We start from the raw sequence: 23,590 nt of genomic DNA on the forward strand, positions 1-23,590 counted from the left end.
GCAAGCAATTAATAGCAACTACCCTAAGTTTAGAAATTTGTTCTTTTAGTCTTTCGGGTGAAAGGGTCTATCCATACCATAAGAGGGCAGGAAGTCTTTCAATTGGATGTTGAAGGGTCATCGAGAATTATCGTTCGCCATAAGATTGTCCCTACCATAAAGAGGGCGGGTAGTCTAAGGGAAGGATATAATAGTCATTTTATCTTTTAGGCAACAGGCGAGGATACCTTAGCAATCGGGACAATCATTTTATAAGGCAATAGCGAGGGAGTTTCAATAACTTGGAAGGCGACATTTGCTTTAGGTATCCTCGGAATCGAGGGACTTGACTATTTAAAGGCAACAATAATTAAGGCAACAACGAGGGACTACCCTAAAGGTGTGTGGGTGCATAATCATGTGGTTAATTTCGATGACATTTATCTTGTAATTAGGTGATCTATGTTCAATTCATGGTTATCACTCCCTAAATTACTAACCACCCAATTAAAATAAAATAAAAGCAGAAATAAAATTTCCTACGCTATTATAATAAACACCTGCGGGGATGGGGGAAATTAAAAGGCGAAAAATAAGAGGGATCAACAATTAGTTTTAAACATCCTTGAACGCTTTGATCTCCCTCGAAACGCTTTGATCTCCCTCGAACCCTTGATTGACTCTGATCATCTGAGAATTAAGCAGAAAGTAAATAGGGGTAAGTGTAGGAGGAGTTCATTGACTTTCAAGAATAATGCTAATTTAATAAAAAAGAGGCAAAATAAAATGTTATTACCTCCACGGCCAGGTTTGGAAGTGACGTTGCAGGGGGTTCCCGTCTTCACGAATGGTTGGAATGAATCCCTTATGCTCTCAGGAGATTGATGGATTCCTTATGAGTGGCTAAAACTTGTTGAGGATGAAGTTTTCTCTTTGCCATAGTTTTGAACTTTTTTTGTGAAAGTTTGGGTTATGGTAGCTAGGGCTCAGGTTTTTCGTCCCTCTCATACTGAGTTTGTTGTCCTTATATATGGGATGAATTTAGGGTTAACAAAATACTAAAAGATCTCATTGAATCATTGATTTGCATTTAAGAAAATTTGGTTGAAATATGGAAGAAATTTTTCTATTATTGTCCTAAATTACCTCAATCTTTTCCAATTACCCTATGCACGAAATTGAATCAAATATTTTGTCTAATTGGTGATTGAATATGATTGAAATTAAAAGAAAATCAAATCTTTTCAATTTTCTTCCAAATATTTATTAAATTCATAATTTTAATAAAATAAAATTCAAATAAAATCAAATTTTTAATCATTTTCGTGGCTTGGAGATTGAGTATCTTTGATGGCTTGGGGAACAAGATTGAATCAAAAAAGATTGGGTCCTTTTGCAAAAGGATTCATTTTGAAGCCCTTTTCTTCACATTTTCTCTTCAAAAATTGTCCAACTTTGACAAGGCATATCTCTCTCAATTTTTAAGATATGGAGGAGTTCTAGGACTTTTTGAAAACCTCAAGATGTCCTCTAAAAGCCACTTTGGAAGATTTTTTTCATTTGAAGAATTTATCTTGATGATACGGGCTTTGACAAAAAACTGCCTTTGGTTGACTTTCAAAAAGGACATATAGTGTTTTGATCCATATCTCTCAAATGATGTTCCATGTGAGAGTTATGGCTGGTCAAAGTTCAGTTGACTTTCTCCTATGAAAACCCTAATTTAGAAACTTTTAGATTTGTTGATTTCTGATCTTTTCTTGATGAGCCATGATCAATTCTTAATCAAATGGTGAATGATACTTCAAAATAAGGATGTCGACAAAAAATCAGGAATTTTGACTGTGGTTTGACCCTAGTTTGACTTTTAGGTCAACTAGTCGATAATTGATTGTTTGGGCCATTGATTGAGTGATCTTGTGAATCAGAGCTTGAAACTTGGCAGGAAGATTATTTGAATCATATGAGAGGCCATGGCGTCCATTAGAGGTATCAGAACCTGACTTTTCCTTGAGAAAGGCAAAACCCTAGTTGAAGGGTTGTTGTTTAGGAGAGTGCATATTCAATCAAGTGTTGAGACTCTGATATTCAAATGAGCTTGAATGTGAAAATGTGATGGGCAAATTTTGGGGTATGACAACCTCCAACAACTATTCCACTCAAAATTTCAATCATCGAAGAGACGCCTATTCCACTGAACATTCCATTCATCGAAGAGATTCCGGTTTTTATGCACCCTTACATCGAGCGGATCGTAGATGTTGCGGGGGACGATAATTGCGGTTACCGAGCCGTCTCGACATTGCTTGGTAATGGATAGGGTAGCCATACGGTTGTCTGTCATCCACTCATCCAAGAGTTGAAGACGCATAGATAATCATACACGCGGTTATATGGAGAGGAAACTAAATTTGAAGCGATTAACGAAGCTCTTGTGCCTTGGATGGGCACTTACGCACCGGTGTCAAAATGGATGAAATTCTTGAAAATGAGACATCTTATTGCATGCGCCTATGATATGGTGTGCATTGACTTGACGCGTTATGGTTTTTCGCAAACCTTTTTCCCATTCCGCATCGCACCGCCTACAAATTCAAATGCTTGCATCATGTATATTGGATGGCTTACAAAAGCGAATCACTTTGTACAAGTTTACTTGAAACCCGAGATGCCTCATACCACCTACGTCACCAGAATGAGACCGTCATTATACCAAAGATGCCAAGACGTGGCCGGGTCTTTTTGTTGATAGGATGCACGAATTTTAAAGATTGATCAACATTGAGAAGGAAGCGAATAAAGAAAAGTCAAAATTAGAACCACCAATAGATTTAGCCAGTGATAGTTCTTTTGATGTATTTTCTTATTTCAAAGTGTAATATATGCACTCTTTAATATTACAATATAATCATTTTTTATCAAGTATTAATTTATGTGTTTACGTGTTTTCCTTCTACTGCTACTGCTGTATTATTCAGTTCTGTTAAAAAAATAGCAGGGAAAGTTCCGTAGATGTATCTACGGAAGACTCTAATTTTAAAAATTATGGGTTTTTTCCAAAGGTACACTTACGGAAGCAAAATATCTAAGATACTTCCATGGATATACCTACGGAACTTCTGTGACAGAAAAATGTGTGGTCCATATGCACCAATGTTTTCTATAAAGTTAGGGTTTCTAGTGTTATATTACACACAAACACAAAAATTTCTCAAGAGAATTAGTTTATGGCATCTCCTAGGCCATCATCATGGCAGCGGTCATTGTCCAAACAACCCGCTCCAGAACAAATTATTTTCAGAAGGGACGGGCGTGTTGTTTTTTCTCCTCTCAAACCCCCGATCCAGATGAAAATTTGGCACATCCATTCCTTGGACCAACTAAAAAGGGCTCTGATGTCTTGGTTAGAGGGGGAGTACAAACCTAGCGAAGTCAACAGAAAAATTCAGAGGCTTAGAACAAAGACATCACTTGTGACCGAAGAAACGAGATGTTGGTGGGATGAAGTGGAAACGTCATTGATGTCATTCAAATGGTGCATGGATCAGATGAAATTGTTTTGACTGTTGTAATTTCTTAGATGTAGTATTTAATTGTCTGTTTGAAATTTTGATGTAATGTCAATTTTAATTAATGAATGTTTCTTTTATCGATGTTTTTCTGGTTCCCTGATTTTGGATTTGTTCCGCAGGTGTACCTACGGAGTGTTCGATATGTGCATCTATGAAATATTTTGACGCAAATGTAAGAAAAGGTACTCCCGAAGATACATCTACGGAACCAGGGGAAATTTTGTCAATTCAATGATGCGTGAGAGATCTAAGGGGTGAGGTGAGAAATTATATATACTTATAGTTGTTATTTTGAATACTAGCAAAATACATGTGCGTCTATATGAATTTTATTAATTTGATACAAAATATAAAATGTATTTAAATACAAATATAAATTTAAAATGAGTTGTCTATATGTAAAATAAGTAATTATCAAAGGAACTCAATTGTATTAAATAAATATTGTGCTAATAATGATTCGCGAGATGGAAAATTAGTTGTTTACACAATTATGAAGTATTATCCCATTTGATACGATATAAAATGTATATAGACATGTATGTAAATTTGAGATAAATTATTTAATTGTAAAATAAACAATAATCATATAAACTCAATTAATGTTGATTAAAAAAATTGGTATTGTGCTAATAGTGTTATGTGAGATGGAAAGTTAGTAATCTATGTCACATTTTTGTTGTTTAAAATGAGAGATGAGAATAAATAACTCATTAACTAGTTACTAAATAATCTCTAATGTAGTATAAATTTTATTAACGGAAAAGGGAAATTTAGGGCATTTGTCAATATATTTTATTAATTGATATATAGTAAGACACATGTGTTTCTGTGATAGACTACACTAAAACTATATCAGATCTAGGGTTGCAAGAGAAGATAAACATAAACAAAACTTTTCAACTTTTTCTTAACTTGACAAATTAGAAAATTACAATATCAATAGTTAGGTTAAACTGACATAATGGGCCAAATGCCTCTTCATTAGAACATACTAAAATTACTAAAATTAGAGAAAATTTCCAACTGCACTCTTCTTTTGCTAAATAAAGTCCTTCAACAAAACAAATATTTTTTATCTCTAACGGGCTTATTGGGCTTTAATGTGGTTTGCTTAACAATACTCATTTCCTTCTTGAAAACCTTGTCCTCGAGGTTAATTGAGGTAACACTATGGATAGGGGACTGAATTGTTGCAGGGATGATGGTAGTTTTGTAATGGTTTTGGACGGAGTTTGATTGGATAATAAGTGGGTTGCATGAGAGCATGGAATAAAACTGTGGGAAGCATGTTTCAATGGCTTGGGAAAATGCTTTGCATGGGAGAGTGGGATAAAATTACGGTCAGGAGTAGTTAATGGGGAGGGAGTTGATGAGAGGCTTGTAAGAGTAGGTAAAAGGGGATTAAGGTGTTTTGAACCTGAGAATTTAATGGAGTCTGGATGAAAAGTGGAATTGAGGGGCCCGAGGTTGACACGCGTGTAGGTTGTACCGTGTTACTAGTTGTCAAACACTTTTGAATATGTGTTTTAGATTTTTCATTTAATGTACCGTTGAAATCAGATGAGGTGGAAGAAAATGTTAAAGGCTTATCACGTGGGATTTTTGGGGACGTGGTAGTATATTCGGCGTACCCTGTCAGCAGGGACACATCATATGGATCCCTCGAGAAACCCTTAGGCACATCCTCATCGTCATCAGCATCTTCCTACAGTGGAGCATCACCCTTTGGAGGTGGCACCGGGGAAACATCATTCGCAGGAATTCGAAGTGGAACAGACTTATCCCGAAGAAGTGGAAGTGGACGGTGTAACATCCCAATTTTTCTATTTTATATATTTAATAGTTATTTCATTATTAGTATAATTATTTAATTATTATGTTGTGTGATAATTATTTAATTTAGTGTTTTTATGTTAATTGGTTATTTGAGCTATTAGTAGAATAATGAGATAATATGCTATTGGGCCTAATTTGAAGAATAGAAATAATAGGTGGTAAGGTTACCAAGCCCATTAACTTAAGAGAAAGTTAGTAAGAAAATAGGGTTTTAGATGTCATAACTATTTTGGAAGAAAAGAAGAAGAAAGAGAGCTCAAGAGAAGAGAAGAGAAAGAAGAAGAGATCGAAGTAACTAGAAGAAGAGAGAATTTTAATCTAAGGTAGGGGGAGAATCTTCATTATCTTGAATATATGTATGCAATGAATAGTTGTATGCTAGGTAATCGTCTCTCTATTTCATAGAATTCACATGTTAGGGTTTATGTTGAATCCATGAGATTTTATGAATCAATCATGTTTAATGTTGTTAGAATGATAACCCATGGTTAGAAACATGATTAGGAACCTCTCACATGTGATAAATTACTTTTTGGATGAGTTTTGGTTAGTTAAAGTCAGATTTGGATTGGTGTGGAAGATGCTGAAATTTGGATTGGTTAGTTAAAGTTGGATTTAAATTTGGATTGGATTTGGGTCTGGTGTGATTCGTCGGACGAGCATCTTGCTTCATCGGGCGAGTGTGTGCTCAGGAGTCTTCGTCGGGCAAAACCAGCGGGCGAGAAGGGGTTTTTTGTGACAAAGTTTCTGTCTTGGAGCGTCGGGCGAGCCATTTCTTTCGCCGGGAGAAAGTGTTCTGTTTTGCAAAAATTATGAGATGCGTAACTTTTGATCCATAACTCCGTTTTATGTGTCGTTCGAAGCATTAGGAAGCTAATGCGATTATCTATATGATAGGATTAGAATGGTTAGCACTTGATGAATTAATTATGATGTTGTTGTGTGAATAACATATGATTATCTTTACGTGCGTTATGATTTAGTGAATGGTGAATATTATTTGTGAATATGTTATATGATATTCATGATTTGTGTGAATGAATATATGTTATTTGAATGCACTTTATTGTGAATGATTACTTGACGCATGTTGTACAATGTTTTGGTGGATGATTCGAATTATGCGAATTATTGAGATATGCTTGGATAATTAAGGTTGTATGATAATCTTAATTGTATATGTTGTGGACATTGTTGTACATGCATTCATGGGGAGATTGTACTCCGAGTTGGCTTTGATCCTTGTGTGGAAATAGAGGCGGCTTTGTTTCTTTTATGGATTAGGAAGCAGTGGACTATACATTTATATTTGAGGGCTTTGATCTTGTCTGGATCGGAAGCGTGACTCTGGTTTTAAATCAGGAGCATTGAGCTTGATACTCACAATGGTACCACATGCATGAGTCACATTATTTGCATTTTGAGTTGCATTTTGTGTTATGTGACTGCTTGAACTAATGTGATTCGCTTGTGTGATAATTGGAAAAGGTATTGTGTGCAATCATTGTGGAATTTGTTCAAATAAGGAAGTTTGATGAATGATTATGCCATTGTATGCTATATTCATTATACATATTGTATGTATTTATTATGATGTGAATTCTCACCCTTCTGTTTGAATGATGTTTATTGCGACATCGCGTATGTTCTGACGAGTAACGTGCTTGCACGGGGATTTTGCCGAGGAGATTTTTAGTTATATCATTTTAATTAGGTAGTGAGTCAAATGCTCTGATCATGTAACACTGGTGTTTTTATTTTGAACTCGTGTTTTGAATATTTAAATATTGTTACCTTTCTTGTAATTAAGATGGTATTCTAGATATATCGTGTTGATGGCTATGTTGCCTAGTTGTTAAATTCATATATATATATATATATATATATATATATATATATATATATATATATATATATATATATATATATATATGAGTTAATTATGTTAATATGATTTGGTAGATGAATATAGTATGAGATATATTCATTGAAATTACTCGAGTTGTGATTCCGCGTGTGTTATGCATAATCTATGAAACATGAGGTTTTTAAATTGTGTTATAAATTGATCAGGTGCATGTTTGTATGTTTGGATTCGGGTTTTCATTGCTATGGAAACAACATGTGACGCCCTTTTGTTTATGCATTTTATCTACTCTGTGAAGTTGCAAGCGATTATTTGGGGTTAGAAAAGGGGTGTTATAGACGGCGCCTGTGCACTAGGTTGTGGACTATCCTATGCACCAGGCGTAACCTTAACTATAGGTTGTGTTGGAACAACTGAAACAGATGCACCTACGGAACCTTTAACAAGTGTATGGCTCCGTGCACGTCAGACAGATGCATGTTGTGCAACCCGTCCATGTAAAGTCGGTCCTCTCTATTAGCCATAAAGTCTGCAAGGTATAACCAATAAATTAGAACTCGTTACAAATAAATTAAAAAAACAAAAAAAAATGTATTTTTTACTTTCGTACATAAACATGTGGAAAACTTCCGTAGATACATAAACGGAAGTACCCAGTACTTAAAACACTGGATTGTTCCAAAGCTGCATCTAAGGAAATACCCTAACGTCAACTTGTTAATGCATCCCTAGAACCTTCTGCAACTCCAACAATCACGAAAATGGCGTCTGTTACCCATGAAAACCCATTTTTTGAGTCCCTGGTCGTCCGTTTAAGACAACAAACAATACCTTCATTGTCTCTAAACTATGTTTCTAAAACTATCTAAGGATTTTTACCCCTAAAAGTATATTCCAACTCTTTTACGGGAAATACTCGAAAATACCTCAGAAACTCGAAAAACTTACCGATTATACTGAGCTTTGAATGATTTGAAGTGTGTTGACCGTTGTAGTTGATGTTCGCTCTCGAACTCGAGTGAAAAAAAGAAAGTTTGGTGGGATTTTTTTTTTGAGGTTTGACAGCGTTGGAAGATAAAAAATGAAGAATGAGGGAGAATAAGAGACTCTAACACGAATTTATCAAAAATGGTTCCGGAGATACATAACATGAATTATTCTGTAGATGCACCTACAAAACAAACCAACGTTAAGTAAAAAAATGTGTGTCTGGAGAAACACCTCTGGAAGCAGGGGTATTTTTGAAAATGCACATGGTTCCTAATAACCTCAAAGGGCGATGTAATAAATTCTCTATATTTTTATATGTAGTAGACCTAAAAATTAGACACGTGCTTTACCTTCTTGGGCTTCAATTGAGACTTAGAATTTTTTTGGCCCATGTCAATTATGAACTCGAGTTAGTCAAGCTCATAAAAACTTTTTTGAAAAGAAGCTCGAATGTTACCAATTTGTATTTTCAAGTTGGAATTCATAGCTTCCCAAACTTTGACCATGTCACAAAGACTATTCGCTATCGTCTGCTTTAGCTTTCAATGTGTAGACTCAACCCTAAAAATAAAACAAAGTAAGTATGCCAAAAAAAATAACATCGTAAAAATTAATACATACTAAAAAGACTAACAATTATGACATATCGATTAGTCGTGGTGTTACCCAAATGAAGCACTCGATCAATCCATGCACAAACAAATCTTTGCCTATGTGGGATCAACCAAGAGTTTTTCACGTAATCAAGGAAGTCACTACAAGTAAAGCATGCTTGATCAAGATGTTGCAACTGTTGACTATAGTCAACCTCATTACTAGTCCATTTAACATCTTTCCACAACGTGTCTATCGTCTCTTGCATGTCTTTCACCACATATTCCTTGCATTTTGAACCAACATTTTTGTTAATGTGAAACCGACATAGCAAGTTATGCGTCGTAAGAGACACAACTTCAACTGCTTTCATCAAAGAAAGATATCTATCCTTCAAAATCACTTGTGGACACACATCTTTCTTCACAAACAGTTGCTTCAGCTTATCCAAGACCCAACAATAACTTTCCGTCTGTTCACACTCCATATAAGCAAATGCAACAACAAATGTCAACTTGATCGATGTCATGTCAACTATTTCAAACAACGATTATCTATATTTGTTTGTCTTATATGTGGCGTCCATAATCAAGATAGATGGAAAAAGATTCAACAACTTCACTGAATCTGGATGGGCCTAAAAAACATCTCTCACAACTTCTGAATCATCTCTTTTTCTGCTCTAGTAAACATAGTTTGCCTTCTCTATAAGCTTAAGCAAACATGGCTACGAAATATTTCATTTAATTTGGGATTTTCCCAATTAATTTGGGATATTCCCAATTTGATTATATTTTAACGCTTCCGTAGATACTTTTACGGAAAAAACCATTTTTAGAAAAAAATAAAAATTTCAGAGATACATCTACGAAAACAAAAACATAAATGAAATTTTGTCAGATAACTAATAAGTTCAAAGAAGTGGATTGAGAAATTCTCTTTATTTTATTAATGACATATAGGAAAAAAAATTACTAAAATGTGATGGCATATAATTTTGTTGGACTTCAACTTTGTACTAATGGTGATAGCAATTTTTTTTACTGCTTATAAGGGACATGCCATACAGATTAAACGTTTAATATATTTTTACTTAACTTTTAGTATTTTTTGATAAATCTTACATCCTAATATAACATCAACATCCATAACAAATTGAAAAAAACTCAAAATATTCACTTATAATATTCCCTTGGGTGCAGAGAATCAAAGGGGCACTTAAGTATTCTCACAAATCTCACCAACAACAAAGTTGAGACCCACAAAGCCTTTATTTTAATTTTTTTTAATTCTTATAAATAAAAAATAAAGTTTGACCCGAAGGAAAATGATGAGAAAACATGGTAGGGAACACCGTAGAAAGATAGAAAACGGCTTGTAAACATCGTCATACCATTTTTAGAAACTCAATTTCTGAATCTTACGTCCGAACTATGCTTTGTTTTTTCTTTCCTTTTTTAGCAACCAAACAGTTCTCACCCATTTCTTTAACTGCTTTCACTTCACTTCACACCTGAAACGCCACTTTTTTGATGAATTTTATGAAACAGTGTTTCGTCACCTTCGAGGATTTTAAGGTCGGTTGTCAATTCATTAACAAAACCATTTCTAGGGTTCAACATTTCCCCAATTTCTAGGGTTGTTCTTCTTCATAACGATTTGCATTACATACATGTAGTTATAATTACAATTCTCAATCTTCATACTTCATAAATTGTGATTTTGCAAATTTTTAGGAACCCTAATTTCATTGTGTTTTTCAGTTGGATTTCCACGGCTTGTTGTTTGAGGCATTTGTTTCACTTGTGTCATTTTGACGATTGAAATTCTAGATTTTAGAAATTTTTATATAGGGGTTATGATCAATTGCTCTTGTTTAATTTGCTTTTATTATAAAATTAGCTGATTTGAGTGCACAAACTTATAGGTTTCAAGAATGCTGGTAACAAAGAAGCTTTGTCTTGTGGTTGTTTACGTAAAGGGACTCTGAATTTGGTTATACTTCGATCGGTTTTCATCTAGTATGGAGTACCCTTTTTATCCGAAGGGGAGAGGATTTGGGTATTGGCAGTCTCCGGGAACTGAGTTGGAAGGTTTAACATCATTAGATGGTGGAATCGGTAATTTGTCGTCAGAGGATATGCCTAGCAGTTTCTCCGAGCTCATGAACTTTGATAATTATGCTGGTTTGTATTCTGGTCCGTCCATGACTGATCAGATTATGGCTAATGAGATTCCGTCTCTTGCCTCGGTATTATATCAATCTCCGGATGGATTCAATCCAGTTGAACAGAACTGCGGGCAATTCTATATGACAGGAGTTAGTGGAAATTACAATAATTCGGATGGCTCGCCTGTTTTTGCGGAGAGAGTTGTGCGTCAGAAAATGGACACCCTACGTGGTTTCTTAGACAACAACAACAATGATGCAAATAACTTGAGTTCTAAGCAAAAAATCGATGATTCTATGCAGCATGTTAATACTTTGTCACTTGATGAAAAGATGCTGAAAGCCTTGTCGTTTTTTAAAGAATCAGCTGGTGGGGGAATATTGGCACAAGTTTGGGTACCGATAAAGCATGATGGTCAAATCTTTTTAAGCACGACTGAGCAACCTTATTTACTAGATCAAATGCTGGCAGGGTATCGAGAAGTGTCGAGGACATTTATATTTTCCACAGAAGGAAAACCAGGCTGTTTACCGGGACTTCCCGGTCGTGTTTTTATCTCTAAAGTTCCTGAATGGACTTCCAATGTTGGTTATTACAATCCAAGTGAGTACTTGAGGGTTGAGCAGGCAAGAAGTCACGATGTTCGTGGATCAATTGCTTTTCCCATATTTGATCTGCAATCTGGACTGCCATGTTGTGCTGTTTTGGAACTTGTCACTACGAAGGAAAAGCTTGATTTTGACAGAGAATTGGAAATTATTTGTCGTTCACTTCAGGTAGGCATTTCTGTTGCTGTTTTCGTTCGAGCTTTTACTTTTGCACTTTGCATGCCTCACTGCTTTTTGTGTTGAGTCTGATGCAAGTTAACATGTTCCCTTCACTTACAGTTCAGAATTTTTTTTTCCCTCAATTTGTTTACCTTTTACTACGAATTCATTTGGATCTATATTGCCCTGATTTGCTAAGTATTTAAGGAATTTTGCCCACAAAATGATGCAAACTTGTTTGGAATTTATTTTGGCAGATATGTGTTGCACAAACACATTGTTATTCTTGCATTACCATTGAGGACTTAGATGTCTCAATACAAAGATATTGTGGAGAATTATGTAGTTTAGATGGCAAAGTATCGTATGGTTCGTTGGTGATTGGTTAATACATAATAATGTACAATGTTGTTCTGCACCATGGTTTAGGGGCACTTAGGTAGAAAAATTTCTATGGATGTGTATCGGATGGTTTCGTGTCCTTTCTTTGCATCAGGGATCGTAGCTAAAATGAAAAATTAAAACTCATTGACCTTATGTGTTTCTAGTCTATAACTGTCTTGTATATGCATCCTGTGAACAAATAGGGTAAAATATATTTCATTGAATGAATTATGTTTACGATACATCAGATATATATATATACAAAGATGATCTAGATAAATAAGGAGATATAAATAGGACTCCTACACAATAAAATCCCTATAGTTGAGAGGTGCTCCCTAACTATGAAGCACGGACACCCCGAACACGACTCCAACACTAACATGGTGACACTGTTAATAATTTGAAAAAATGAATAAATTAAACGTAATCGCAAGTGTCGGTGCAGGTGTCCGCCACGAACACGGACACACATTTTTTCAGAAGTGTCGGTGCTACATAGCTCCCTAAGAATGATATGGTTTTGAGACTTTTGACACATCCAATGTTCATTGAGGCACATTTATGATTAGTTGCATTATTTCAAATCTTACATTCACTTGACCAAGAGACCTCGGTATCTTTTGCCAAGATCTTTCAAAGACCACCACATATCTTAGTCTATCCAGAGTTATTGATGCACTCTTCAATTTCTTAGAAGTGATGCATTTTTATGTTTTATAAATTTACATATTTTATCAAAACTGAAGGTAGTAATGGATAATGATACATGTATTTCTCATGTTTCTCCGCAGCTTGTAAATTTAAGGACTACTATGCCTATTCGTCTGCTTCCCGAGGTATTTTATTTAACATCATTTTTATTTATCCACTGGTTTTGCACTTCTTAGAATATCGTTTCTTCTTCTGCAGTGTCTTTCGACCAATAAAAGAGCTGCTCTAACAGAGATAATTGATGTGTTACGATCTGTGTGTCATGCACATAGATTGCCAATGGCACTAACATGGATTCCCTGTTTTCACACTGATGGCACAAGAGAAGAAACTACTGGAATACAAATTAAAGAGGGTAATTCAAGTTCTAAAGAGAAAAGCATACTGTGTATCGAAGAGTCAGCTTGCTATATAACTGATAGAGTGATGGAAGGATTTGTGCGTGCATGCATTGAACATCCTCTCGAGGAAGGGAAAGGTGTAGCTGGGAAAGCTCTTCAATCACATCACCCTTACTTCTATTCTGACGTGAAAACATATGATATTAGTGAGTATCCGCTTGTTCATCATGCACGTAAGTTCAATTTGAATGCTGCAGTTGCAATCAGGCTAAGGAGTATTTATACTAATGATGATGATTACATATTGGAATTCTTTCTGCCTATCAATATGAAAGGGAGTTCAGAACAGCAACTTTTATTAGACAACCTCTCGGGTACCATGCAGAGAATTTGTAAGAGTTTGAGGACAGTTTCAGGTGCTGAACTATCAGGAATAGAATGTAAACATGCGGGATTTGGAAAAAAAAATGTCCCGGGTTTTTCCCCCTCGTCCATGAGAAATTCTCAGATGCCATTAATAAATGAAAACCATAGCTCTGTCCAGAAGCTGTCATCGGAGTCTTCAGACCTGAGGAACAATGGAAAAGAGCCTTCTTGTAACCAGGTTCACATCTACGACCCTAATGCATGAGTTTTAATTTGACTGCTCTATCTAAGGAAGCATTTGTTAAAAATGATTGTGAATCATGGAATAGAACACGAGACCAAAAATTCTAAACCTCTATTACTCTATCACACTTCATTTATGCTATAAAGGAGTATACTGAAGGGTCAACAAATTGATATAAATTATGCACAAACTTTTGTATGTTATTAACGGTATGGTTATTTTTAGTGTTTCCTGATATTCAGCTTTTTTGGTGCAGGAAAAAAATGGATCGAGAAAGCGAAGTGAGAAAAGTAGAAGCACATCAGAGAAGAAAGTTAGCTTGAGTGTTCTCCAACAATACTTTTCTGGTAGTCTGAAGGATGCTGCAAAAAGCATTGGTGGTTAGGCTCCAACGTTATTTGTCCTAATTTCTGTATATTTATTTACATGGCTTATTAATTTTGGATTATGGCGATGGTTGTCAATCTATATCATATCTGCACTTGCTTGAGTTATATAGATGGGTCTTAACCATAATTTGAAATGTATACCTTAATGTTATATGTTTGGACGAGGTGATTCAAAATATTAGATAATTTAAAATACAATAGAATTCAAATGCAGCAATTTCAATTGGTAATAAGTTTAATTTATTTTTTGTTTGGATCAGTATTTGTGATATTTGTTTTAGTTTCTTGCTATAACCAGTATACACCTTTCTTTTATCCACATTATACGCCTTCACAGCACCAACATAAAAGCAAAGCCTCCGTATACCAACCACACTATATCCACCTTCAGCTATAGCTACCCTAAACCAGCGCAACCTTGTCTACACCATCATCTGCTCTAAACCAGCACAACCTTCTCTACACCATCATCTGCCCGTGATCGATGCCACATACACCTGTTGCTTTTCCTTCCCAACTCTCACATATACCTAAGCCTTCCCCATACAATGACAAGACTTTTCACATGATCTATGATATAGAGTGTTGGGCGGTTAAGAATCCACACGAGAATAAAGTAAGTGTAGCAGAGATGATGATGTTGCGTTGGATGTGTTATAAGACTAGACAAGATGAAATTATAAATTACAATATTAGAGTGTCGGGGTAGCACCTATAGTAGAAAAGATGGTGAAAAATAGACTTAAACGGTTTGGGCATGTGGAGAGAAGACCTGTAGACTCTGGTAAGGCGAGTAGATCAAATGGAGAGAAGTTAAACAACTAAAGGTAAAGAAAGACCTAGAAAAATTATAAGAAAAGTTCTTAAAAAAAATTTGAGATTAACAATTTGAATAGAAACATGATCCTGGATAGAATATTATGGTGAAGGTTGATCTATGTAGCCGATCTCGCTTAATGGGATAAGGCTTTGTTGTTGTTGTTGTTGTTGTTTTCGCATGATCTACAAGAAAATGACCAAATAGTGCTCCTTTATAATGGAACTGTTTAAACGGTTCTGATTGCATGTTACACCTCTGTATTAACAACCATCACTTGATTGTCAAATTTATATTGAAATATATTATACAAGAGAGATGTTTACAAAGTGAGATGTACAGTATGACAGCTTCAAAGCTTAGTGTAGTTAAATAACAATATCATCATTGTATCTAACGATTTAAATTGACATCTATTTACCATAACTGTTCTATTTAAAACAAAAAATGCCTTTTCATCGTCTAAATATGTTTTATATTTCTGAAAGTATTCTTATTTATTGAAACATGTTTGTTTTTAACAATTGATTTTTCTTTGAGCAGTTTGCCCGACAACTCTGAAAAGGATATGCAGGCATCACGGAATTTCAAGATGGCCATCCCGCAAGATTAATAAAGTGAACCGTTCTTTGAAGAAAATTCAGACTGTGCTTGACTCTGTTCAGGGAGTTGAAGGCGGGTTGAAGTTTGATCCTTCCATGGGGGCATTTGTGGCAGGAGGGACAACCATCCAAGAAATTGATGAAAGTAAAAATCTCCTTTTCCCGGAGAAAAGTACTACACAAGACTCTGAGCCTATTTCAGAAGATGCTGCCTCGGTGCCTCCTGCACCTTGTAGTGAAAGTGAGAATTCGGCAAATAAGTTGGATAGAAAATTGAAGGGAACCAACGCATCTATGATTGATTGCAGTGAAGATTCAAAATCATTTGCAATGCATGATTTTCCTGAACAAGCTTGTTTTAGTTCTGTTCTTGCAAAAGGCAATGATGCTATTGGCCAGAGAAGCTCCTTTGTTGCTGATGACATGGACAGTGACGCGGATGGGGATGATGAGGTTGTTGAACGCAACCATCCTACTTCTTCAAGCTTGACAGATTCATCTAGTGGCTCGGGTTCAGTCATGCATGAGAGTTCATCTAGTTACCAGAACTTTGAGAACCAGAAGAAGTCCAAAGCCAAATCAACCATCGTTGATAGTGGGACAAAAATCACCGTGAAAGCTACATACGGAGAAGACACCATTCGTTTCAAATTTGATCCATCCACAGGTTGTTTTAAACTATACGAAGAAGTTGCAACAAGATTCAAACTGCAATACGGGACATTCCAGCTCAAATATCTAGATGATGAAGAAGAATGGGTGATGTTAGTGAACGACTCGGATTTACAAGAGTGTTTAGAAATATTGAATGATATGGGGACACGGAATGCAAGGTTTCTTGTTCGTGATATGCCTTGTGTTTTAGGCAGCTCCGGCAGTAACAGTTGCTACTTGGGAGGCAGCTCATAGCATCATATTAGATGATCAACAGCTTCAATGAGACAATTATACTTTTTGATGATATTTTCACAATCTTATGGAGGTTCGGCATCCCAAAGGAGTTTGAATTTTTGATATGCTAGTCTCCATGCTTTAGCTAAAAACCATCCAATATTGTCATTACTGAGCAGTCTCTTAAAACATTCGGCTTATATGGTAGCACTTGCATGTTGAATGTTGAATCTAGTCAGTTTTGACGCCATGATAAGGTTAAAGGTCCCGGGTTCAAATCATGAAAACAGTCTCTGTTGCTTGTGCATATTTACTCTCTCAAAACTCCACCAGATGAGAGCTTTTATTCACATGGCTGCCTCTTTGATTCTGTATACATTGAACACACACACACATATCAGAAACACAAAAATTCATAGTAGTAGTGAGGAGTGAGGTAAATAGTTCTGCAGTGTTGGAATGTAATGTCAGTTTGTTGTATATATTTTTACCAAGAGATGTTATAATTAAAGTATGATGACAATACATACAAAAAAAAGTGTACAGATATGTTGTATGAAAAATAATCTGAATCCTGAGTTATAGAGTGACAAATTTGCCGATTACACCAACTATTTTCTATAAATAAGTATACATGTATAAAAAGTAATATAATTCTGTATTTTGGTGGGTGCTTTGTTGCTTCTTTGATTTCAATTTCAATGATATGTTGACAGTGACATACCAATATTGAAGTGTATGTATGAAAGAAAGTTTTGGAGAGTGTGTTCAGTGTTGTTGACTTGTAAAGCTCTTACTCTTTACTAACCTTTATCAACTAAAGAATTGTTTGGTAAGGTCTAATTGATGATATAGATTCACACAGTTATTTGATATCCATTTTCTTATGAATAATATTTAAAATTATTTTAGTCTTCTAGTTTGTATATATAATAGTAAATTCAATTAAATTTGTAAAGTTAACACAAATTACCAATGGTTATTTTGTTAAAATTTAACTGCTGCTCATTTTCTTTTATAATTATTGTAAGACTGTTCGCATATAAAAATTATTTTTATTTTAACTATAATAGTTTTAAATATTAAATATTTTAATATAGCTATTTTTTCTGCAATAAATAATTTGAACAAAAATAGTAATTAATCCTGTAGTACTTTAAATTCTAAAAACAACAAATAGAAAGAAATAAGGGAATGTTTGGTGCGTAAGATGAGACATGATAAGATATCTCAGGGTCGGTCCTATGCATGTGCAGGAAGTGCTACAGCATAGGGCCCCAAATTTTGGGAGGCCCCAAAATTTTGAAAGGTTCTATTTTTTTTTATAAATATTAATTAAAATAAATAAAATATTATAATAAAAATTCAATAAATCAAAAAAAATGTTATGATAAAATCTTAATACATATAAAAATTGAGATAGATCAAAATTTTAAATAATTATAATTAAATATATTATTGATTAATACATAATTTTATTTTTTTATGTGTCTTTTTAAATTAATATAATTGTATTTATATTTAAATTTGGGCTCATTTTTTAAATTAGAATGGGGCCTCTGCTTTGATTGGGCCGACCCTGAGATATCTGTATCATATCCTATTTCAATTCAGTGTTTGATGACACAACATGATATGATAAGTTAATCCTAAAATTTATTCTTGTCTCACTAGTTCAAATTGTTATTTTAAATATGAGTTGAGTTAAAATTCGGCAGGATGGCTGGATAAGATAAGAGAATACTTTACTAGTTTACCCCTATAAAATATAATTTAAAATAAAAATTTAAATATGATAATGTGAATCATTTTGTCATATGGTAATTTTGTAATTTTATATAATATAAAAACTTAAAACCTAGAATATTTAAAAAATAAAATAATTATTAAAATTTTAAAATATGAATATTTATTTTATTTTATTTTATCAAATTAAATATTTTTTTGCAAGGATAGTTTTGTCATTTACATATTACATATACATATTTTTGTTTTGCTTATCTAACATAGATAATATAGCTCATAATATTTTTTAAGAAAAATTAAAATTATTTACTTAGTTGTGTCAATGATTTTTTTTAAAATTATTTAATTTTCTTATTAATTTATAAATTTTAAAAAATTTTACAAAATAATTTTAAAAAAATATAGTTGTTTTACAAGGTAATTTTGTTATATATATATATATATTTTCTTATTAATTTATAAATTTTAAAATATTTTACAAAATAATTTTAAAAAAATGTAGTTGTTTTACAAGGTAATCTTGTTTTATATATATATATATATATATATATATATATATATATATATATATATATATATATATATATATATATTTAACACATGATAGAATAAGTCTTATCCTGTCTATCTTATATTCCATTATCTATATGATGTCTCTAATCAATATTTTTTTAAGGAAGAAACTTTAATAGTATAAGCTAATTAATTATTCTTTGAAAAAAAATCCGTTTTTCAAATTATGAAAAATACATCAATTTTATTTAAATAATTTATTCTAAAACAAATATTTTTTAGGTAAAATTAAATATTATTTTATATTTAATTTATTTTTCTCTCCTTTTTTCCTTAAACAACCATCAATCAAAATTATTTTTAGATATTTTTATAAAACATGTTTTAAAAAAATACATTTTATTTTTTATTTTTTTAATAAATATATAATATAATATGAATTTTCCTTATAAATTGTTTTATTTTTCTTCTTATAAATGGAGAGAGTGTACTATGATACATATTTTGATTTTTCAGTGAAAGAGCCCCTGAATATATTTCCATTGAACTCATATTATGCCAGGTCAGTCTCATTATATTCCAACGAAAGTTTTATCTTTTAACTAGTTAATGACATAACTTATTTTTAAGAGGAAAATAAATAAATCAATAATTTAAAAAAAGAAGAAGCAAAAAGGGAGAGTATATTAATAAAATCTGAACTAACTAAGTCAATATTAAACGTTGATTCAAGATTGCCAGCTGGTAGGGCCCATCCACCGAGTGTAGAAGATGTGTTCGACGATGACGTAAGCATTTGTCGTTGTTCTTCCATTCTTGTTCTATATCCAACAATCGCTGATAAAGGGTTTACATAATAACCATACATGATTTTTTTCCCTTCTTCAATAATTCATTGATTTATGGCTTCCAATTCTCAACCATCAGGTTCCTTCTCTTCCTGCTTATTTTTTAATCGATTAATTCATCATAGATTACACAATTTTCATAATCCTCCATTAGGGTTTGCGTTTAATTGCCCTTTACCTCATCGATTAATTACTATCATCGATCATATCCATTGAATTTCAATCATGTTTCAGTTAATCGTTTCTAATTTATGTTTACAAGATTGAAGATGGAACAATTTTGCAATGTTTTGATTGTTTGAGTATAATTGAATTGCAGGAAGTAATCCCCCACCGAAACCGTGGGAACGGGCGGGTTCTTCATCGGGTCCCGGGGCGCCTTTCAAACCGCCATCAGGTGGAAGCACAAGTGATGTTGTTGAGGCTTCCGGGACTGCGAAACCCGGGGAGATTGTTACTAGTACTGACAGGAATGCAGCTGTCAACAGAAGTACTCTCGCCCGACCTGTTCCCACGAGGCCGTGGGAGCAGAATTATGGAAATACAACCTACGGAGGCGGTGCGTTAGGTGGCGCGATAGGTGGCGGTGAGTATGTATGGCTATTTCATTGTTTGCCTATTTTAAGAAAAGCATTTTTATTTATTATTATTATTTTTTTTGTAATATGCAGGATATGGGTCTACAATGAATTATAATTCTGGATATGGGTCTGGAGGAATGTATGGATCTTCTTATGGTGGTGGGTTAGGAGGAGTTGGAGGAATGTATGGTGGTGGAATGTATGGGAATAGTATGTACAGAGGAGGAGGATATGGCGGAGGACTTTACGGGTCATCTGGGATGTATGGAGGAGGTGGAATGTATAACAGTGGCCTTGGGGGTCAAATGGGTGGTTATGGTATGGGAGTTGGTCCTTATGGTGATCAAGATCCCAATAATCCGTATAATGAACCTCCATCTCCGCCTGGATTTTGGATTTCTATGCTGCGTGTGGTGAGCCATATGATACTTTCGGAACTCTGTTTTTCTTCTATAGGGATTATCGATCAACATGTACCATGGCCAATGTTTGTCCCATTTTGTTTAGCTAGATTGTTAAATCACATATATTTTGTGTTGTGATGGTCAGTCATCAAATTCTCTTAATTTTTCAAATTAAACTGTATTTAGCGCAATATATTTTGGCATTGCCTGTTGTTTAGCAAAAATCAGAATTTCATGTTCATGATATGATATTAGTTAGGAACTTAGGATTGCCTTGGGAGCCACATGAGACAGCACACAATAGAAACAATAATCATATTAACTGCGTGTAATAAACTTCTTGTATCTAGAAGTATCCAGTTAGTTAAGCTGCATATGATCATGGACATTGTATATTTGTATTCAGGTACATCTTTGTGCACTCTGCTTAGTCTTACCGTTGTGTGCCGCTGCTTCTCTCTTTTTTATCCCCTTTGGATTATTTTAATATGAATATTGATTTTTTTATTATTTTTTCTCCAAATATATGCATGGCACATGTTGAACCTTTTCCCTCTCTAATGTCAGATGCAAGGTGTGGTTAATTTTTTTGGCCGGATATCAATACTCATAGACCAGAACACGCAGGCTTTCCATTTGTTCATGACCGCAATGCTCCAGGTTTGGTGTTCGTCATTCCCTTGTGATTGAAATTAAAGTAAAAAAATCAAATCTTATACAGTTTTATATTCTATTCGTGTGTTTTGAATTGTTGTGAAATTTTTTGCTTTGGTTTAACACTGAAGCTTAAATGTGGACTGATTTTGGATGTTATTTTATGGTTGTCAATCTTGTGGTAATGGAACTCAACCCTGATGAGTTCTAGCTCTATCGAGTTGGATCCCTCACTAGCTTGGGAAACCAAGCCCCGCAAACCTTCACTGGCTAGTAATTTTGAACCTTGTGATTTGTGCATTTGTGTTGGTTGTGTGAACCTGTCTCAATTTAATATAATGGTTGCTTACTAATTCATTACTATCATTTGATTTATGATTTACTTAGTTTTAAATATTTACTATGCACATGATAAATTGTGCTATATACTTTGACAGTTGTTTTATCCATTGTTTTTGTGTTAAGTAAACTCTTGCAAGTCTCCATGTGGAGTCTAAGACGATTTTATGAGGTTATGTAGGCCCCTGAGCTTGATTTTTAGTTTATTAAACAAATCAATTTCTCATATTGGAAAGTTGGTGGAACTGTTATCCTTTGGATATTATCAGGTAGCATAATTTCTGGTGTCAAATTAGTAAAAAGGGATAGTTTTTGGACACAACATTTTTGGATATAAATTGTATAACGCTAATTGAGGTTTGTGGAATCAATTTAAGAGAATCATTGAATCAAGAAGTTATATGAATGCACAAGTGACGTCATAGCTGAAACCTGATTTGTAATGTGTTAACTTCTCTAGATTTAAACATTTTAAGGCTATACCCGTCATGCATGATGAATAACAGCATCTCCAGGCATAACCAAGAACAACTCTCTCCTGCTTTTATGAAGAATAGATATGAAAATAACCAAAAAAATCCAATTTAAATTTTAATGACATTCTGCTTGATGGATCTGTTATTTCAGTATTTCACATGAATGCACTCATTTTACCTTGTGTGATATTCATTTGGATTTATTAGTTATTCTTATCTTAGACGATCCCTTGGTGTTTGCTGCAGCTGTTTGATCGCTCTGGCATGTTGTATGGAGAGCTAGCGAGGTTTGTGTTGCGATTGCTCGGGGTCAAAACTAAGCCCAAGAAGATTAACCCGCAAGGTCCAAATGGACATCCATTTCACGGACAACAACATCCTTCTGGAAACATGAACTACATTGAGGGAGCAAAGACTGCTCCAAGTGGTTCTTGGGACAATGTCTGGGGAAATGACACCAGTGAATGATTTGACGAATATAGTAAGAGTGTTTCAAGTACATTAAAGAAAAGAGAGAAACATCAACATTTCAAATGAAGATACTGAAGCTGCAGAATTCATGTATATCCTAGATTTAATTGCAGTTTTCTGTCTTTCTTTGCCAATATTTGTTCTTGGTTTTACTAGAAGTGGAATCTTCAGATGATGAGATATTATCCCTGCCTTTATACCCTGTAATTGTTTACTTTTAATATGCAGGACGCCGCTATTTCTAAGTAAATTGTGTCCAGAATGAATGTAATCTTGCATGCCTGCCTATGTGTTTTTGGACCTTAAATTCCATTTCTTTAAATCTGCTCTTTCTTATATATATGTAGTCCATTTATGCAATCTTATTATTATTTGTAAAGTTATTTAACTTTTTGAGGTGATTTAAACCTAGGCAAGATCCATTGCCAGTCCCTGGGAAATAAAAAGTTCAGCTAGTTTTAGGGGCAAACCAATGTGAAATGGCTGTAACACGAGTTGGGTTGCAAATTGGTGGTTATAGCTAGACGAAACACCTGCTTGTTTCCCCTTTCTTTGTTGAATGTGTTCATTCTTTCATCTTGTTTTTAAGATCTTTTTCCCTTTAAATAATTTCCATCATTCTTGTGTTTGACTTTCATTATTTGTGAAATTGACCCGCACTTGCGGGGTTTAATTGAAGTTTGAAGAGATAATGAGATCTGCATTCTTCAAACTCTGAAATGATCATAATTGTTGCATATAATAATAGAAATTAAGGTGTGGGCAATTTTCAATGGAAAAGAATGAGAATGGCATTTCAAGGTTAGAAGTTGAGTTTTGGTGGTGGTGCAAGGTGGAAACGGGTGGTTTGTGGCTGTATTAGTGGTTGGATTGCGCCAACTGGCAGATGTGTTGTTCACGGTGGTTCTAGATGGATGCATCATTGTTATGGGATATTGTTCATTGAGAACTCGATTGAGAGATTAGGACTGTCTTGTAAACTCTATTCAGCTCTATAGTCAGAATATCAATGTATCATAATATGTATGCAT

The 23,590-nt window shown here is 34.2% G+C and overlaps 2 protein-coding genes across 2 annotated transcripts; both read left to right on the forward strand.

Annotated features, from left to right (window-relative positions):
• The first annotated feature begins 10,168 nt into the window (after nucleotides 1–10,168).
• On the forward strand, nucleotides 10,169–17,151 carry LOC131621877 (protein NLP9-like). The gene is made up of 6 exons (XM_058892926.1): nucleotides 10,169–10,418; nucleotides 10,769–11,788; nucleotides 12,958–13,002; nucleotides 13,076–13,822; nucleotides 14,085–14,208; nucleotides 15,578–17,151. Exons 2-6 carry the CDS (start codon nucleotides 10,865–10,867, stop codon nucleotides 16,543–16,545), a joined length of 2,808 nt encoding a protein of 935 aa, XP_058748909.1. The 5' UTR covers nucleotides 10,169–10,418; nucleotides 10,769–10,864; the 3' UTR covers nucleotides 16,546–17,151.
• A 2,383-nt stretch (nucleotides 17,152–19,534) lies between these two features.
• LOC131621878 (peroxisomal membrane protein 13-like) lies at nucleotides 19,535–22,897 on the forward strand. The gene is made up of 5 exons (XM_058892927.1): nucleotides 19,535–19,713; nucleotides 19,954–20,220; nucleotides 20,306–20,628; nucleotides 21,187–21,279; nucleotides 22,335–22,897. Exons 1-5 carry the CDS (start codon nucleotides 19,689–19,691, stop codon nucleotides 22,554–22,556), a joined length of 930 nt encoding a protein of 309 aa, XP_058748910.1. The 5' UTR covers nucleotides 19,535–19,688; the 3' UTR covers nucleotides 22,557–22,897.
• Nucleotides 22,898–23,590: the final 693 nt, after the last annotated feature.

This window comes from Vicia villosa, unplaced genomic scaffold, assembly GCF_029867415.1.
Source record: "Vicia villosa cultivar HV-30 ecotype Madison, WI unplaced genomic scaffold, Vvil1.0 ctg.000011F_1_1, whole genome shotgun sequence".
Taxonomy (NCBI): Eukaryota; Viridiplantae; Streptophyta; class Magnoliopsida; order Fabales; family Fabaceae; genus Vicia; species Vicia villosa.

Coding starts and splice junctions, on each gene's coding strand:
- LOC131621877 (XM_058892926.1), top strand. CDS start 10,865: ATGGAGTACCCTTTTTATCCGAAGGGGAGAGGATTTGGGTATTGGCAG. Junction 11,789..12,957: donor TTATTTGTCGTTCACTTCAG/GTAGGCATTTCT, acceptor GTTTCTCCGCAG/CTTGTAAATTTAAGGACTAC. Junction 13,003..13,075: donor CTATTCGTCTGCTTCCCGAG/GTATTTTATTTA, acceptor CTTCTTCTGCAG/TGTCTTTCGACCAATAAAAG.
- LOC131621878 (XM_058892927.1), top strand. CDS start 19,689: ATGGCTTCCAATTCTCAACCATCAG. Junction 19,714..19,953: donor TTCCAATTCTCAACCATCAG/GTTCCTTCTCTT, acceptor ATTGAATTGCAG/GAAGTAATCCCCCACCGAAA. Junction 20,629..21,186: donor GGATTTCTATGCTGCGTGTG/GTGAGCCATATG, acceptor CTCTAATGTCAG/ATGCAAGGTGTGGTTAATTT.